We start from the raw sequence: 18,038 nt of genomic DNA, 5'->3' as shown, positions 1-18,038 counted from the left end.
TGCGTGTTCTCGTGCTGCCAGCCTTAAACTGGAAAGTCCTCTTAGGGTCATGCTCTGTGGAAGACACTGTCCCAATACTGGACACACATAGCTTGCATGTTTACGTAAAACCGCATTAAAGGTGCACTTCAGGATGTGTGGGGAAGCAGGTGTCATGGAGAGAAAGAAGTTCTGGGGTCTCTGTTGAAGGAGTTTGGGGAGGGGTTATCATTGGGGAGAATCTTGTCCTTGAAAAGTTGAACTTGGCTCTGAATTTACTTATTCACTACTACAGTTAAGATGTAAAGAGGTTTTATGGGCCAGGCACTGTGGCTTACGCCTATAATCCCAGCACTTTGGGAGGCCGAGGCAGGCAGATCACTTAAGGTCAGGAGTTGGAGACCTGCCTGGCTAACATGGTGAAAGCCCTTCTCTACTAAAAATACAAAAATTAGCCAGGCATGGTGGCACACGCCTGTAATCCCTGCTACTTGGGAGGCTGAGGCAGGAGAATTGCTTGAACCTGGGAGGCAGAGGTTGCAGTGAGCCAAGATCGTGCTATTGCACTCCAGCCTGGGCGACAGAGCACAACTCCATTTCAAAAAAAAGAAAAGATGTAAAGAGATTTTAAGAATGGGAAAAACAAAGCTGGGCACAGTGGCTCACGCCTGTAATCCCAGCACTTTGGGAGGCCGAGGCAGGCGAATCACCTGAGGTCAGGAGTTCAAGACCAGCCTGACCAACATGATGAAACCCTGTCTCTACTAAAAATAAAAAAGTTAGCCGGGTGTGATGGCTCATACCTGTAATCCCAGCTACTCAGGAGGCTGAGACAGGACAATCGCTTGAACCTGGGAGGCGGAGGTTGCAGTGAGCCTTCATCATGCCATTGCACTCCAGCCTGGACAACAAGAGTGAAACTCCTTCTCAAAAAAAAAGCAGTAACAGTGGTAGAGGTGGGGGTGATGAGAACTTTGTGGTTCCTAAGCTTCCTTCCCCAGCCTGCTCCTCTGATTCCTATCCCCTTGGCCCCTCTCCAGTGCCTTCCCATCACCGACCTGTGTAACTGACTGCTTCCCCACCTCCCCCGTGGAGCCAACCAGTCCCCTAACTCCCCTATCATCCCAGGTCTTCCTCTGACCCTTCTGGAGGCTGCTGGTCTTTTATGGTGGGTACCATATGCCAAACAGAGGCTGACAAATTCTCCTGGAGGTTTTTTGATGCTGTCTTTGTAAATATGAGCCAAAAAAAGAAAAAAGAAAAAGGGCTAGCTCACAGAAATATTAAGACATCAAAATAACCAGTATTTTTTAAAAATAACATACCCAGCATGACCATTAACATAACTTCTGATGATCTGGAATCCGAAGAAATAAAATGCCCAAGTACTGGATCTTTTCGCTGCCTGCTGTATCAAATAGTGTCATTATGTTCCCTGTTATAACTGATAGCCTGCAAGAAAGGTTCAGATGTGTCTCCTAAGTCATCATATAGGGAGGGTCAGTAGATGCTTCCTCAGATGTCTGCGTGGTCTGCTTTCTCCTTTAGCTCTTTGTTCAAATGTCACCTTCTTAAAGGTTTTCTCAGAGGACTGTGAAAATGGCTTTCTGGCTTGCCTGTCCCTGACCCTTCACATTCCACACCCCATTTCTGCTCTATTTTTCTTTGCAGCACTTATCTCTAACTCACATAATATTTACTTTACCCATTTGTGTACTGTATCTTGCACAGAAACGCATGCGTGTACACACACAAACACTTGATTGTAAGTTCCATGACAGCAAAATTTTTCTTTTGTCTACTATTGTGTCCTAGTGGCTAGAAAAATATTTGGTACATACTAAGCACTCAATAAATATTTGTACAGCACATAAAATATGCTGGTCTCGAACTCCTGGCCTCAAGTGATCTGCCCGCCTTGGCCTCCCAAAGTGCTGGGATTATTACGGGTATGAGCCACCACACCCAGCCAATATGGTATCATTGATAGGTACATTTAATTAGTTAAAATGTGGTGTTTGTGAATATTTATACATGATCTCCCTCATCCTGAATTCCTTTATTCATTTACTTCACAAATGCTTATTAAATATCTGTTATCCGCCAGGTGCAGTGGCTCATGCCTATAATCCCAGCACTTTGGGAGGCTGAGGCAAGCAGATCACAAAGTTTCTTACAGGGCTTGGTGATGACAGATTTTTTTCTGGTTTTCTTTTTTTTTGAGACAGAGTCTCGCTTCGTCAGCAGGCTGGAGTGCAGTGGCGAGATCTCGGCTCACTGCAACCTCCGCCTCCCAAGTTCAAATGATTCTCCTGCCTCAGCCTCCCAAGTAGCTGGGATTACAGGCACCTGCCATCACCCCCAGCTAATTTTTTGTATTTTTAGTAGAGATGGGTTTCACCATGTTGGCCAGGCTGGTCTCAAACTCCTGACCTTGTGATCTGCCTGTCTCGGCCTCCCAAAGTGCTGGGATTACAGTTGTGAGCCACCGTGCCCAGCTGAGCCTGGGAGTTTGAGGCTGCAGTGAACTATGATCACACCACTATACTCCAGCCTGCCTGGGTGACAGAGCAAGACCCTGTCTCAAAAAAAAAAAAAAAAGAAAAGTCACATTCATTCATTCTCACAGGGCTCAAAGTCTGGGCGGGGAGAAGGAACACTTGTAAACAAACTAGTAAAGGCTGGGAATGGTTCACGCCTGTATCCCAACACTGGGAAGCTGAGGTGGGAGGATCACTTGAGCCTAGGAGTTCAAGACCACCCTGGGCAACATAGTGAGACCTTGATCACCCTCTGCTTCCCCCTCCCCCTCCCCTTCTGCCTCCTCCTCCTCCTCTTCCTTTCTTTTTCTTCTTTTTTTTTTTTCTTTTTTGAAACAGGTTCTCACTCCCATTGCCCAGGCTGGAGCACAGTGGCATGATCATGGCTCTGCAGCCTTGAGCCCCCAGGCTCAGGTGATTCTCCCACCTCAGGCTTCTGAGTAGCTAGGACTACAGGTGCACGCCACCCTACCTGGCTAATTGCTTTGTAGTTCTAGTAGAGACCAGGTCTTACCATGTTGCCCAGGCTGGTCTTGAACTCCTGGGCTCAAGCCATCTGCCCACCTCAGCCTCCCAAAGTGCTGGGTTTACAGGTGTGAGCCACCGAGCCCAATCTTGAGACCTTATTTCTACAAAAATAAAAATAAAAACAAAATTATCTGGGAGTGGTTGCATGCACCAGTGGTCCCAGCTACTCGGGAGACTGAGATGGGAGGATTGCCTGAGCCCAGAAGGTTGAGGCTGAGGTGAGCCGAGATGGAGCCACTGCACTCCAGCCTGGGCAACAGAGTGAGACCATGTCTCAAACAAGCAAAATTAGTAAAAATAATATTTAGAGATTGAGAAAAGTGCAATGAAAGGAAGAAATAGGAACTGAGATAGAGAATGTGACAGGAGAGACCTGTCAAGTCAGATATGGTGGCTGTCAGGAGGACCTTTTGGTAATGATATTTCAGCAGAGGCTTGAAGATAAGAAGGCTTGATGCATTCAGTGAGGAAAACCCCATTCTGTAACCATCTAGGGTAAGTGACTGTGGTCCACAACATAAGAGGGCTTGAAGAGAAGAATAGGGAAGAAATTTTGAGTCAAAAATCTGGGTTCTATTCCCAGTCAACTAGCTGTATAGTCTTGAACAGGTGACACAACCTCTGAGTCTCTCTTTCCTTAAAATGAGGGTCCATTATGCCTACCTCACAGGTGTGGGCTATATTAGATAATGTATGTGAAGGTGTCAAATGTAAAATACACGCACAGTGTTTTTACCGGTAAATGCATACGTACCACTAACATATCACTGGGGTGTGAATTTTCCACTTGCCAGTGTATCCTGAAATGAGAGCTTGTCTTTGGTACACTTAGACCAAAGAAACCAAAACATGCTGCAAAGCCCAATGTCATTGGTGGAGCATTTGTGCTGCTGGGCGGCTGTCTTGCTCTTGATGGTGCCATACCTGTGTCTTAGAAGAGCCTGGGGAGGTGTCTCCAGGACCATGGTTCCCTTCTGCAAGTAGTGAGAGAGGAATGGGAAAGCCTGTTCACAGAGGAGTGTCCCCAGAACTGTCCTCATGTGCTCTTGCTTATAGACCCTGTCCCGGAGATCTAAAGGGTGATCTGACATATTTGTCCCCATGGTACCTACCAGAGGTCAACAGACAAAAGTGGGCTTTGCTTGTGTTTGCTGCTGGCCCCAGGACAGCCTACAGATACCGGTGCACACCAAAGCCACAGGCCAGACAGCAAGCAGGCAGGAAGCAGAACGAGGACTGGTCTTGGGGCATCCTGAAGGATGCAGAGTTCAGGGCTGTAAGGGACTCGGGAAGGAGCCAAGGAGAGAGGGAGAGGAGAGGTGGGGGAAGAAGAGCTGGGGTGAGGGCAGGAGGGGAGAGCGGGGAGAATGAGCAAGAGAACGGGGCCCCGAGGAAAGGAAGGCCACGCGCGAGCGGGGGCCACGGGGCGGGAGCGGAGGCGGGGCGGCGGCGGCGGGCAGGAGGCGGGCGGCGCTGTCAGTGCGAGGCGGCGAGCGGAATGCAGCGGCCCGAGGCCTGGCCACGTCCACACCCGGGGGAGGGGGCCGCGGCGGCCCAGGCCGGGGGCCCGGCGCCGCCTGCTCGAGCCGGGGAGCCTTCGGGGCTGCGGGTACGGAGCGGGCGGGAGCGGGGGTCCCGGGCGGCGGGAGCTGGGCCGGGACGGTGCAGGATTGAGGGGAGCAGCCAACTCAGAACTCGCGAGCCCAGCGGCTGGGAACTTTGTGTCACCCCTGACCGGCCCCAGGACCCGGGAGGAAAAGTTCGTCCCTGCGCCAACCGGCGAGGAGGCCTGTCCTGAGTCTGTCGGCGCGGGGCTGAAGTTCTGGGTCCGTTTGGAACGGGGGGTGGGGTGGCGGGTGAGTTGGGATTCCGCGGGGAGGATAAGGAGTGGCCTGTCCGTTCCAGACTCGCCTCCCATCACCGGTGGGTGATGGGCATGCTGCTGGAGTCCACCCGGGCCAGGGCCTGGGGGCGCGCTGAGAGCGCAGGTCCAGCCCGGCCAGGGATCAGCTGGAAGGAGGAGGCTCGCCCGCTGTCCCCCCGGCCCAGGTTCTGTGATACACTCCGACTCGGGCTCTGGAGCAGTCAGTGCATGACAGAACTTGGGCCCGGAAGGACCTTCTGCACCCAACGGGCACAGCGCCCACTCGGGGCCTGCAGTGGAACATCTGCCTGGGAGTGGAGTGGGCACCTGGGTTGGCCCATGTGGCACAGGGTTGGGCAGAACCAGCTGTGGACCTTGAGGGCTGGGGTTGCTGGAGCCTGAGGGTGTATCCTAGGGCCAGCAGATCCCATAGAGACAGGGTGTCCACCTTGAGTCAGGGGCCAAACAGAACTCTCCTCCCCGGTGTCAGTTGCAGGAACCTTCCCTCTACACCATCAAGGCTGTTTTCATCCTAGATAATGATGGGAGCCGGCTGCTGGCCAAGGTAACCTCTGACCCCACCTGTGAGGGACACAGTTCCCATCCAGCTGACACTCCTGTCTCAGGAGAAACTCCACTGTGGTCTCTGTGACTCAGGGCAGCTCAGCTTAGACCCCTCCAGAGGTCCTTCTCATCCTCCTGCCTTGTCAAGGTGCTGCTCCCTGAAGTGATGGGTCTCCTCTGTTTCTACTCATGTTCCCTGAAATGTTTCCTCATCATCCTGCTACTGGCCAGTTGGACCTGGGCATGGGAAGTTTCTGCCTAATGGATCAGTGGAGTGTTGAGCCTGGGACCCAGGAGTCTTAGTCCCCAAACCCCTACACAAGCTCTTTTGTTCTTTGGGGTTTGTCTCTAAACCTCCTCAAAACCTCCACTTTTGTTCTACAGCTTGGTAAACACTAAGGATTTAGTCTAAGGAATCTAAGGATTTAGAACCAGATGGGATTTTAGAGACTGTGTAATCCAACTCTTTAATTTCATAGATGAAGAAAATGAGGTGTAGAGAAGCTAAGTGAATTGCCTGAGGTCACAAGTATTAATATCCTAACAGATCCCAACTCATATTTTATTTATTTATTTATTTAATTTTTTCACTTCTCCCATTTCACAGGTTTCACAGGCAAACTCAGGTTTTTTTACATTAAGCTCAAGGTTGTTTTCACTGTACCCCCATTCAATTATCTGTTATCTATCCTAGCAAACACAGCCTGAGCAAACCAAACTAAAATAATCCAAAAATAAATTTCTACTGTCAACACAATTAATTGTAGTGGAGCTACAGCATCTGCATTAGCCGTGAAATGCATTAGGCTGGGCGCGATGGCTCACACCTGTAATCTCAGCACTTTGGGAGGCCGAGGTGGGCAGATCACTCGAGGTCAGGAGTTTAAAACCAACCTGGCCAACATGGTGAAACCCTGTCTCTACTAAATATACAAAAAATTAGCTGGGCATGGTGGTGGGCGCCTGTAGTTACAGCTACTTGAGAGGCTGAGGCAGGAGAATTGCTTGAACCTGGAAGGCGAAGATTGCAGTGAGCCAAGATCGCGCCATTGCACTCCAGCCTGGGCAACAAGAGCGAAACTCTGTCTCAAAAGAAAAAGAAAAAGAAAAGAAATGCATTATAAGGCCAGGCGCAGTGGCTGATGCCTGTAATCCCAGGACTTTGGGAGGCTGAGACGGGTGGACTGCTTGAGCCCAGGAGTGCCAGACCAGCCTGGGCAACATGGCAAACCCCATCTCTACAAAAAAAAGTATGAAAATTAGCTGGGCGTGGTGGTGTGCGCCTGTAGTCCCAGCTGCTTGGGGGGCTGAAGTGGGAGGATCGCCTGAGCCTGGGAGGTTAAGGCTGCAGTGAGCCATGATCGAGCTACTGCCCTTCAATCTGGGTTATAGAGTGAGACCCCATCTCAAAAAATAGATTTTCTGTTTGTTTGTTTGGAGCTGAAACTTTTTCTGTTTTTATGACATTCAGATAAGCAGTGGCCAGTAGGGAGATGGCTAATCTGCCTGCAGATTGAGTACTAAGTGGCAAAATCCACATCCAGAAAATTGAAAACTGAGCTGACCACACCTTGCCCCAGCAGATGGTCAGAGGTGGATCAGCAAGACCAAAGGCTCTTGCTCCCTACAGATTAAGAAACTGAGTAAGAGAAAGAGGCTCACCATTCCCAAACAAAAAAGCATTAATTTAGTTATGGGATATGTGCGAGGAATTATTTCTTACATATTTAATCTTCACTATAACCCTGTCTGCAGTCAGACCCTTACTGCTCAAACCCAGCTTTGGCCTCACAACTGTGAGATGCTGGGGAAGTTACCTGACTTCTTTTTTTGTTTTGTTTGTTTGTTTGTTTGTTTTGTTTTCTTGAGACAGAGTCTCACTCTGCTGCCCAGACTGGAGTGCAGTGGCGTGATCTCAGCTCACTGCAAGCTCCGCCTCCCGGGCTCACACCATTCTCCTGCCTCAGCCTCCTGAGTAGCTGGGACTACAGGCGCCCGCCACCACCCCCAGCTAATTTTTTTGTATTTTTAGTAGAGACAGGGTTTCACCGTGTTAGCCAGGATGGTCTAGATCTTCTAACCTCATGATCCGCCCGCCTCGGCCTCCCAAAGTGCTGGGATTACAGGCGTGAGCCACCGCGCCCTGCCATTTTTTTTTTTGTATATTTAGTAGAGACGGGGTTTAACCATGTTAGCAAAGCTGGTCTTGAACGCCTGACCTCAGGTGATCCATCCGCCTTGGCCTCCCAAAGTGCTGGGATTACAGGCGTGAGCCACCGTGCCCGGTCGTTACCTGACTTCTTGATGCCCCAGTTTCCCCATCTGTGTAATGGGGATAATAAAGTAGCTGTTGTTATTATCATTATTATTGTTTAAGAAGGTGTCCTGGTTTTGCCATCTTTCCTGTAGACTCCGGGTGCTGTAGAATTAGTGTGCCCTAGTGACCATGCCAATTCTTAGCACCCTGCACATCTGCTGAATGTACAAGATCCTCCAAGAAACCAGAGGGGACTCCAAAAGCAGGCCTCAATATCCCTCTACTTTTTGGGACTTTCTTTGCTCAGAATTTATTTTGGAGGGGGCGGAGCACGGTGGCTCACGCCTGTAATCCCAGCACTTTGGGAGGCCAAGGCAGGTGGATCACCTGAGGTTGGGAGTTCGAGACCAGCCTGACCAACATGGAGAAACCCTGTCTCGACTAAAAATACAGAATTAGCCAGGCGTGGTGGCACATGCCTGTAATCTCAGCTACTCAGGAGGCTGAGGCAGGAGAATTGCTTCAACCCAGGAGGTGGAGGTTGTGGTGAGCCGAGATCGTGCCATTGCACTCTAGCCTGTGCAATAAGAGCAAAACTCCATCTAAAAAAATAATAATAATTTGTTTTGGAGGAACTAGTGAGCCAACAGGCCTAGGGTGCAGTAATGGAGAGATGGGGCAGGGAAGCAGGATCCCGCTTGCCCAGCACCTAATCTTTCCTGCCCCCAAATCTAGGGAGGATCCAGGCTGTGTGGAAAGCTATGGTCCCTTCTCCTTCCCTTTCTCATAGTATTATGATGACACATTCCCCTCCATGAAGGAGCAGATGGTTTTCGAGAAAAATGTCTTCAACAAGACCAGCCGGACTGAGAGTAAGTGTCCCCCTCTTTCTCCACCAGACTATCAGATGCACACTGTCATCTTCTCCATCTGGACACATCTGTCCCCATCAGCCTTGCACACTCACGGGCCATTTCCCTTTCTTCAGAGGCTTTTTGTCCTCTCCCTCCCAGGTGTTCTCCACTCCCTTCCTCCAGGGAACCTCCACTCCCTGTCACTCTCCAATCCCCCTGGCTACCTATCCCCCCAGCATCCCCAGGCCTCTCTGTAGCTGAGGAGGCCAACTGTATTGTGGTCCCAACCTGAATCTGGTCCCAAGGTGCTGCACAGGGTGGGAGCGTGGACAGGAGGTAAACTAGTCAACAACTGGGCTTGTTGACTCCTTGGCCTGAGGCAGTCCCTAGAAATAGAGTATCGGCCGGGCGCGGTGGCTCAAGCCTGTAATCCCAGCACTTTGGGAGGCCGAGACGGGCGGATCACGAGGTCAGGAGATCGAGACCATCCTGGCTAATACGGTGAAACCCTGTCTCTACTTAAAAATACAAAAAACTAGCCGGGCGACGAGGCGGGCGCCTGTAGTCCCAGCTACTCGGGAGGCTGAGGCAGGAGAATGGCGTAAACCCAGGAGGCGGAGCTTGCAGTGAGCTGAGATCCGGCCACTGCACTCCAGCCTGGGTGGCAGAGCAAGACTCCGTCTCAAAAAAAAAAAAAAAAAAAAAAAAAAAAAGAAATAGAGTATCGATAAGGGGAAGGACATGCGGCAGCCTAATGGTAGTGTCCCTAGTGCTGTCTTTCCAAGGGTTCTCTAGAAAGGGGAGAAGGAAATAAGAGGAGAGTCACAGAGTCATAGATGAGAAGGAAGGGCTAGGCTGGGACCAGGCAAGGTGGCCAGTACTGAAAGCTCCCTCCATTTCTAGGTGAGATTGCATTTTTTGGGGGTATGACCATCGTCTACAAGAACAGCATTGACCTCTTCCTATACGTGGTGGGCTCATCCTACGAGAATGAGGTGAATTCAAGAGGTTGGGGCAGTAAGAAGGGCTGTCTATGGGGAAATGTTGTTATCTGGAATCTGGGCTTGAGGCTGGGACCTGGAGGCTCACCATTGGACCCCTCCTGCTAGGCTCCATGAGGTAGGGGGGGCAGCAAGAAGGGTTCTTTCTGGGACAATGTGTATCCTCGATAACCCTTAGTTTCCTTGGGAACCAGGAATGAAGTCATCACTTAATCTGCAAGGGAGGCTTTGTCCTTCTTAGACATAACTAGAGAAGGATACACTAAATGTCTCCCAGTGGAGAACTCCAGTTTCCCAGCCCAGACACATGGAAGTTCCCTCTAATGTCACACTGCAGTCAGTTTCCAGCCCAGGCCTCTGAAGAGGGAGAACTCGCCATTGCTGCCCACACAGGTGGGCTCCAAGTGCCTCCTTTGACCTTCTCAATCTCAAGCTCTCTTGTTTTCCTCCTCCCGTATCTGCCCATCCCAGCTGATGCTCATGTCTGTTCTCACCTGCCTGTTTGAGTCTCTGAACCACATGTTAAGGTGAGTGAGGTTCTCTGCCCTCCAAGGCCCCATCCCCCAGGCCCTGATATGTCACAGGGCCCTTCCTCCCTGTTTATCTCCTGAGGTCCCCACAAGACTAAGATAATCTAAAAAGAAAAGCTCATAGTCGACACAATGAACCAAAGTAGGGCTATGCTATAGCATCTAACCTAGTTGTGAAACGCATTCGGGGTCCTGTGGTGGGTGCTGGGGTGTCAAGGCCCAAAGTATAGGAGGTTGGACGAGGTGGGGTATAAGGAAGCAGAACTGCCCTTTGCTCAGGAATGCCTTGCATGGGCTCTGTGCTCACTGCCCTTCACATTCTCCTTCCCAATCCTTGTTTGGTGAGAGGTGAATGAGACAGTCTTTGGAGAGTGGGGTCAGCCTCACCTAGGCAGGGACTCAGATCCTTCCAGCTACAGGGAGGCTCAGGAGCTTGTGTCCACCTTTAGGAAGAACGTGGAGAAGCGCTGGTTGCTGGAGAACATGGATGGAGCCTTCTTGGTGCTGGACGAGATTGTGGATGGCGGGTGAGGAGGGGACAGTCAGGGACACTCACAGCAGGAGTGCCTTTGAGAGTCATCAGCCCCAGATGGCACCCAGCATGGCCAGAACTCTGACCGACTTTTCACTCCCTTCCCCCAGCATATTCCCAGGGATCCCATTCCCTTACCCCTTCCCCTTACTAGCGCCCCACCCATGAAGATGGAAGTTGATTTTTTTTTTTTTTTTTTTTTTTTTTGTTGAGACGGAGTCTCACTCTGTCGCCCAGGCAGGAGTGCAGTGGCCGGATCTCAGCTCACTGCAAGCTCCGCCTCCCGGGTTTACGCCATTCTCTCGCCTCAGCCTCCCGAGTAGCTGGGACTACAGGCGCCCGCCATCTCACCCGGCTAATTTTTTGTATTTTTTTAGTAGAGACGGGGTTTCACTGTGTTAACCAGGATGGTCTCGATCTCCTGACCTCGTGATCCGCCCGTCTCGGCCTCCCAAAGTGCTGGGATTACAGGCTTGAGCCACCGCGCCCAGCCGGAAGTTGATTTCAATGTTAGCCAAAGTCAAGCCAAACAAGAGAGTAACCTGATGTCAAACTATGGGAGACAGTTGAATAGGCAGGGTTTCGGGAAAATTCAGTTTGGTCTCCAATGCCCAGGGGAAGCGCTGGCACAGATGCTGGCCCTCTCTGGAAGGACTTCAGACAGTCCCACCAGCCCCACATGTCCTGCTCTTAGGGCTCAATTCCAGCACCAGCTAGATGTGTGACCTGGGTCAATTACTGACTCTCCCCGAGCCTTACTTTCTCCATCTTTAGGATGGAGGTAATAAGTGATTAAATGAGAAAATACATGTGAAGCTTGTGGTTCTCATTCAATAGATGTTGCCTCCTATTGGTATGCTAGTATATTCTTAGGAAGTTAGGAGCTCTTTTAAAAAAGTTGGTTCATGCCGGGCGCGGTGGCTCAAGCCTGTAATCCCAGCATTTTGGGAGGCCGAGACGGGCAGATCACGAGGTCAGGAGATCGAGACCATCCTGGCTAACACGGTGAAACCCCGTCTCTACTAAAAAATACAAAAAACTAGCCGGGCGAGGTGGCGGGCGCCTGTAGTCCCAGCTACTTGGGAGGCTGAGACAGGAGAATGGCGAGAACCCGGGAGGCGGAGCTTGCAGTGAGCTGAGATCCGGCCACTGCACTCCAGCCTGGGCGACAGAGCAAGACTCCGCCTCAAAAAAAAAAAAAAAAAAAAGTTGGTTCATGAATTTCCATCAGGGGACCAATATTGAGAGAGAAAAAGAAGTTCTGGCTTTGGGGAAAACAATAAAAAAATTTCTTTTCTTTTTTTTTTGAGACAGTCTCACTCTGTCGCCCAGGCTGGTGTGCAGTGGCCTGATCTGGGCTCACTGCAAGCTCTGCCTCCTGGGTTCATGCCATTCTCCTGCCTCAGCCTCCTGAGCAACTGGGACTACAGGCGCCTGCCACCACGCCTGGCAAATTTTCTGTATTTTTAGTAGACACGGGGTTTCACCATGTTAGCCAGGATGGTCTCGATCTCCTGACTTCGTGATCCACCCGCCTCGGCCTCCCAAAGTGCTGGGATTACAGGTGTGAGCCACCGCACCCGGCCAATAGAAATTTCTTGAGCACCTTAAAAACATACATGCCTCTATCATTACATCATTTTATATATTAGGAAACAGGCTCAAAGGTTCAAGTGACATGCCGGAGGTCATTCACATAGCTAAGGAGTGGCAGGGCCAAGATCTAAAACCATGTGCATAGTTCCAGGGGCCATGCTCTTTCCACGGCACTGTACTGGACTGCCTGGGGCACTAAAGAATGCCTCCCCTCTCTATAGCTGTTAACAGCCTGCTACTGCTAGGCTTCCTGCAGAATTCTGGAACCCAAAAGTGAGTGGGGTAATGCCAGGTTTTGGGGAGCCAGAAGCATATACAATTTGGTGAACGCTCTTGAAGGAAAACTTTACACAAACACACACAAAACTACAAATGCAGAACCAGATGCAGGGCTCTGGATGGCTTGTGCAAAGGAGGATACCTGAGGTGTAAGCTTCACAAGCTTCCCGTCTCTGCCTCTGAGGAGTTCAGTTTCCTGCCAAGAAAAACTGGGGAAGTGCCAGTCGGGAGGCAACGCCTAAACTGGAGCCTTGGCCTGGGATGCTCTTTATGGATTCCAGGACCTCTGGCTAGGGAGCCTGGGTCCTCAGGGTGCTCAGCCCAAGGATAGGGCCTGGAAGAGGCTCCCAAGAAATGTTTGTCATTTCCAGTGATGTAGTAAAAAAGAAAAACAAAGCTTCTGCTCTGGAGGAGTCTCACTGGGTAAGGAGGTGCACTCAGATCCTGTCATCTTTGTCCTGCAGCAGTGACAGGCCCTCATATCCAATACCCTGTATATAACCCCAAGGCCTCATGAAGGAGTGCCTGCTCTCTGAGAAAAGCTACAATATTTGGGTCTACCAAAAGGGAAGTTTTTTTTTTTGTTTTTTGTGTATGTGTTTTTTTTTTTTTTGGAGACAGAGTCTCGCTCTGTCACCCAGGCTGGAGTGCAGTGGCGCGATCTCGGCTCACTGCAACCTCTGCCTCCTGGGTTCAAGCAATTCTCCTGCCTCAGCCTCCTGAGTAGCTGGGATTACGGGCGTGCGCCACCAAGCCTGGCTAATTTTTTTTTTTTTTTTTGTATTTTTAGTAGAGATGGGGTTTCACCATATTGGCCAGGCTGGTCTCAAACTTCTGACCTTGTGATCTGCCTACCTCAACCTCCCAAAGTGCTGGGATTGCAGGCGTGAGCCACTGTGCCCAGCCTAAAAGGGAAGATTTTTTTTTAAAAGCTGTTTTTTTTGTTTGTTTGTTTTTTGTTTTCTTTGAGACGGAGTCTCACTCTGATGCCCAGGGTGGAGTGCAGTGGCGTGATCTTGGCTCACTGCAACTTCTGCCTCCCGGGTTCAAGCAATTCTCCTGCCTCACCCTCCCAAGTAGCTGGGATTACAAGTGTGTGCCACCATGCCTGGCTGATTTTTGTACTTTTTTTTTTTTTTTTTTTTTTTTTTGAGACGGAGTCTCGCTCTGTCGCCCAGGCTGGAGTACAGTGGCCGGATCTCAGCTCACTGCAAGCTCCGCCTCCCGGGTTTGCGCCATTCTCCTGCCTCAGCCTCCCGAGTAGCTGGGACTACAGGCGCCCGCCACCTCGCCCGGCTAGTTTTTTGTATTTTTTAGTAGAGACGGGGTTTCACCGTGTTAGCCAGGATGGTCTCGATCTCCTGACCTCGTGATCTGCCCGTCTCGGCCTCCCAAAGTGCTGGGATTACAGGCTTGAGCCACCGCGCCCGGCCGATTTTTGTACTTTTAGTAGAGACAGTTTCGCCATGTTGGCCAGGCTGGTCTAGAACTTCTGACCTCAGGTGATCCACCTGCCTCGGCCTCCCAAAGTGCTGGGATTACAGGCGTGAGCCACTGTGCCCAGCCTTAAAACAAAGCAAAACAAAACAAAACAAAACTTTAAACATGTTTAAAGTAAAAAAAAAAAAAAAAAAAAAAAGGAGGAAGTTGGGGAGAAGGTAGATGCTGATTTTTGGAGTTTCATTTCTTTTATGCAGGGCATGACCCCATGCCATAAAATAACAGTGCAACAAGATAAGAACCCCCAGGGCCTCCCTTCCTAAGTCTTTTCACAGGGAATCCAACCCTATACCCAGAAGGTGAAGTGAACTTTCAAGAGCTCTGAGTTTTGAGAGTCCCTGCTTTTGACATCCTGATCATTCTAGACCAGACTGTTCTCATCCGGTTTGGAAGATTTTGCCCAGGGATGACAAAGCATGTGGACCACTGGGTTGAAGCATCAGAGAATCAGAGCTGAGGGCCCTCCATGCTGGGGGAGAGTTCTGACTTAAGGGCTATCAGTGGGAAGGGACCTGGAAGGTGGAAGTGTTGCAGGATGCATTGGGAGAGGGAAGAGGCTTGGCAAGGAGAGGGGGCAGAGGGGAGGATTGTGCCACTGATTTGCCTCCTGGTTTTTCCTCTCATCTCATAGTGTGATTCTGGAGAGTGACCCCCAGCAAGTGATCCAGAAGGTGAATTTTAGGGTAAGAGTCTTCTTGCACACCTCCTCTTTTCGGCTGCCCTTCCTGTCCTTCCTGGACATGGGGCTGCCAAGGCCGAGACGGTAGAAACCCAAGCTCCTCTAGCAGAAGACAACCACTGGGCTGATACACTTGTTAGGGGTGGGATGAGCAGCAGTTTGTGGGTGGGATGCCAGTTAATGGACGAGATCTTCCTGTCCTCTCCCCAGCTAGGAGCACAAGTACCTCACCTCTTCCCTGGTAGGAAGTACAGACTGGGGAAATAAATACATCCTGAAAGAGGCACCAGCTGGCTGCCTTGGCCTTGAGGTTGGGGGTCAGGGGTATGGATAGAACCTCCCTGCCTTGTTTGGCTTTCTCATGTCTAGATGAAACCTTTCTTCCCATCTTCCCTCACCCTCCATGCACCATAGCACAATCCCAGAAGTCCTAGCTTCCAAATGACAGGCTGCAGGACTTCTACTAACCAGTCACACAGGTGCAGCTCTGAATCACCCTAACCACTGCACCACCTCATCCATACCCCCAAGCCCCTTTCCTTCACCTCCCTGACCCAGGACCCTCATGCTGGCTCTACCCCACCCTTTGACTCTGCTTCCTTACAGGCAGATGATGGCAGCTTGACTGAACAGAGTGTGGCCCAGGTAGGCCCCCTGCATCTGCCTTGGCTAGAAATGGTCCAGAGAGATACTGGGAGCAGAGCATCCTAGGGGGACCCAGTGAAGCTATCAAGTCTGAAAAATCAGGGGTGCAGGAGGGAAGGGATGAGGCAGTGACAGGTCATATCTTGGAGAGACTCGCTGGAGGCCTCCGGGCTCTCCAGGTTGGGGGAGCTGGGTACTAATGGATGGATGGGCGTGTTACCATTAGCCCACCTCATCTCCTGGCTTGGTTTAGTTGGACTGAAACTAGGATGAGCGGCCTACCTTGGAGATGGCTGGGTCACTTGTCCCCGCCCCCCAAAAATCTGGGAACTCAGGCCTCTGATGCGTCCTCTACAGAAACCTGGAAAGGGTACCAAATAGGAGTTTGGCTCCTAAACCCTGTCCTTGCCATTTAGGGTGCACGCTGGGATTATTAAGGGACTCTCAAACCCATGATAGGATCTGATTTTCCCCACTCATCACTTGTCATCTTGCCCCTGAATGACCTGGCTATGGAAGAACCTGCCACAATGCTGCATGGTCCTATCTGGAGGTGCATGCAGAGCGGGAGGCCAGGGGGAGGTTCCTGACTCTGAAGCCTGATCAGTTCCCCAGCTGCACAAACTTCCTGCTAGTTCAGGACGACTGTCTTGACCTCTCTTCTGTCTGCCTGCAGGTCTCTCTGCTCAGACTAATCCTGCTTGTATGGAACTTCCTGCCTTGGCGCTAACTCCTTGTGCTGTGGTGGCCCTACCGAGATGAGCCTGTGCTGTCTCGTGTGGAGTCCCAGGTGTGGTGCCCATTTTCCTGCACTGCCCTTAACATTCACTCTGCTTCGCCCTCCCCTCTGATTCCCTATGTTTCCTCATACCATGCTGGAATGAATGCAGCTACAAGGCAATTTTCAGGGTGGAAAGAGGGTAGGGAGTAATGAGCAGAGCAGATAAGAACACGGGTGCTCATGGGAGTCATCCCAGGATACATGTTCCACCTTACCACCTAAAGCTGGGTGACCTAGGGCAAGTTACTCAACCTCTCTGGGCCTCACATAATAACAGGACCCTCCTCATGGAGTTATGACAATTCAATGAGCCAATGCATGGCAAGCTCTTAGCAGGGCTCCAAGCAAGTTAACACATGCTGAATAACCATCAGTATTTCTCCAAAGGGAGAAAGAATGAAAACATACCATTTTTAATGGAATTCTTGAGTAAAAACAAAGCAAGCTACAGGTGGCCAATGGGCGATAAAATTAGATTTTTTAGAGGACAAAGTTAGATTCCGGCTAGGAGAATCGGGGGAACCCTAAGCCACTGTCCCCAAGAGAGAAGGGAGACTGTGCAGGAGGAGGAGACAGACACAGTGTTCCCTCCTTCTCTAGAAGGGAATGAGGCTGAGTGGCTGAAGGGACAACCTACCTGAGGGACACACCTGGTGTCCTGTCCCCCTCTCCTGCTTTGGTATTGTGCATGCGTGCGTACACTTGTATGGATTTGTGTAAGCACTGGTCTGAAACTTTCCACCAGGCATCCCATCGCAGGGTCTGGCCGGCCACCCTTTGCCAGCTATGCCACATCAGCTGTGGGTTGGGGTGGGGTGTTGAGGACACATTGCCAGTCATGGCCAGAGTTGGGGGTTTGCTGAGGCATCAGCACAGGGAGTGTCAGGCCTGGGCCCCGTCTCCGCCTGGACGTGGCACTGTGGGCGGGAACTCTCATGGCATGACGGGGGAGACAGGCTGCTGACACACCCACGCTGCAGATGCAGGAGCCAGAGGTCTGGGCAGGCTTGGGCCTGAGGTGGGAGCTGGCTGCAGCCGGTTTCGTCTGCGCTTTCTGACTTGAAGGGTTGGCCGCATTGAAGCCAAGCAGAGACAAGATGCTGCCACCTAGTGACCAGGGGTTGCAGGGGCGCTTAGGGAAGGTGGGCTGTGGACCTCCCCATGACTGTGTGTGGAGGCATTTGACATTCTCAATTCTCTCTCAACCTCCCCCACCCCACCCCAGGTTCTTCAGTCTGCCAAGGAACAAATTAAATGGTCCTTATTGAAATGAAGGCTGTGGATTCAAGGCTCCCTGCCCCCCAGACCATTTCCCCAATCCTGGCAAAAGTCCAAAGATTCCAGGGTCAGGAGAGACCCCTCTGCATCCCCAGGTCCCTCCCGGAACTGATTCCTAAGGTCTCCAGCCAGGGATTCAGAGATGCAAAGGTTTGGCCTCAGGAGAGTCACCTCTTCTCACTGCCTTGGCCTTAACTCATACCTTAGGCATTCCTGGCCCCAGGGCCCTAATAAACCTGCTTTTGTCTTCTGCCAAGGGTCCCCTTCTCTCTTGGCCTAGGAAGAGTGTGTGTGTGTGTGTGTGTGTGTGTGTGTGTGTGTGTGTGTGTGTTTTCAGATAAGGGCCCCTGCACTTCCTGTGGCTCATCGTGGGGATATCCAGTACCATGGTGGGGCGTGTCCCTGTGGTTGTGTGACTGGGGAGAGATGTGGGACAAGGGAAAGGGTACTATTTAACACCATGGGGGAGGGGGTGCGACGCTGATACCACGGAGCCCCATGTGTGGCGCATACTGCCAGGTAGGGAAGAGCAAAGGATGGTACCACTATTTTGCGATGCAGTACAGATATGGTGGCTCCGCTGGGGATTCCTTGAGTCATTTTTTCCATTCCCAGCCTCCAGAAGGGAAGG

General features: G+C 51.1%; 1 protein-coding gene across 4 annotated transcripts; it reads left to right on the top strand.

Annotated features, from left to right (window-relative positions):
- The first annotated feature begins 4,491 nt into the window (after positions 1-4,491).
- On the top strand, positions 4,492-17,663 carry COPZ2 (COPI coat complex subunit zeta 2). 4 transcript variants are annotated; one of them, XR_004430626.1, is made up of 10 exons: positions 4,493-4,656; positions 5,402-5,476; positions 8,523-8,604; positions 9,490-9,581; positions 10,059-10,114; positions 10,567-10,644; positions 14,656-14,707; positions 15,310-15,348; positions 16,025-16,138; positions 17,355-17,663. XR_004430626.1 is itself a non-coding variant. In XM_033183322.1 (9 exons), exons 1-9 carry the CDS (start codon positions 4,546-4,548, stop codon positions 17,400-17,402), a joined length of 633 nt encoding a protein of 210 aa, XP_033039213.1. In that variant the 5' UTR covers positions 4,493-4,545; the 3' UTR covers positions 17,403-17,663. The 4 variants fall into 4 exon arrangements, 2 of the variants coding, with proteins under 2 accessions (XP_033039213.1, XP_033039214.1); XR_004430627.1 differs by lacking the exon at positions 5,402-5,476 and having other exon boundaries at positions 4,492-4,656; XM_033183322.1 differs by lacking the exon at positions 16,025-16,138.
- The last annotated feature ends 375 nt before the right edge of the window (positions 17,664-18,038 follow it).

Source organism: Trachypithecus francoisi, unplaced genomic scaffold, assembly GCF_009764315.1.
Source record: "Trachypithecus francoisi isolate TF-2019V2 unplaced genomic scaffold, Tfra_2.0 Lachesis_group20, whole genome shotgun sequence".
NCBI lineage: Eukaryota > Metazoa > Chordata > Mammalia > Primates > Cercopithecidae > Trachypithecus > Trachypithecus francoisi.
This window is presented reverse-complemented; position numbering and strand designations above follow the sequence as displayed.

What these genes read in the sequence shown, in the direction of transcription:
- COPZ2 (XM_033183322.1), top strand. Translation starts at nt 4,546, where the DNA reads ATGCAGCGGCCCGAGGCCTGGCCACGTCCACACCCGGGGGAGGGGGCC. An exon ending in GGAGCCGGCTGCTGGCCAAG is followed by an intron (nt 5,477 to 8,522) that starts GTAACCTCTGAC and finishes CCTTTCTCATAG; the next exon opens with TATTATGATGACACATTCCC. An exon ending in GCTCATCCTACGAGAATGAG is followed by an intron (nt 9,582 to 10,058) that starts GTGAATTCAAGA and finishes TGCCCATCCCAG; the next exon opens with CTGATGCTCATGTCTGTTCT.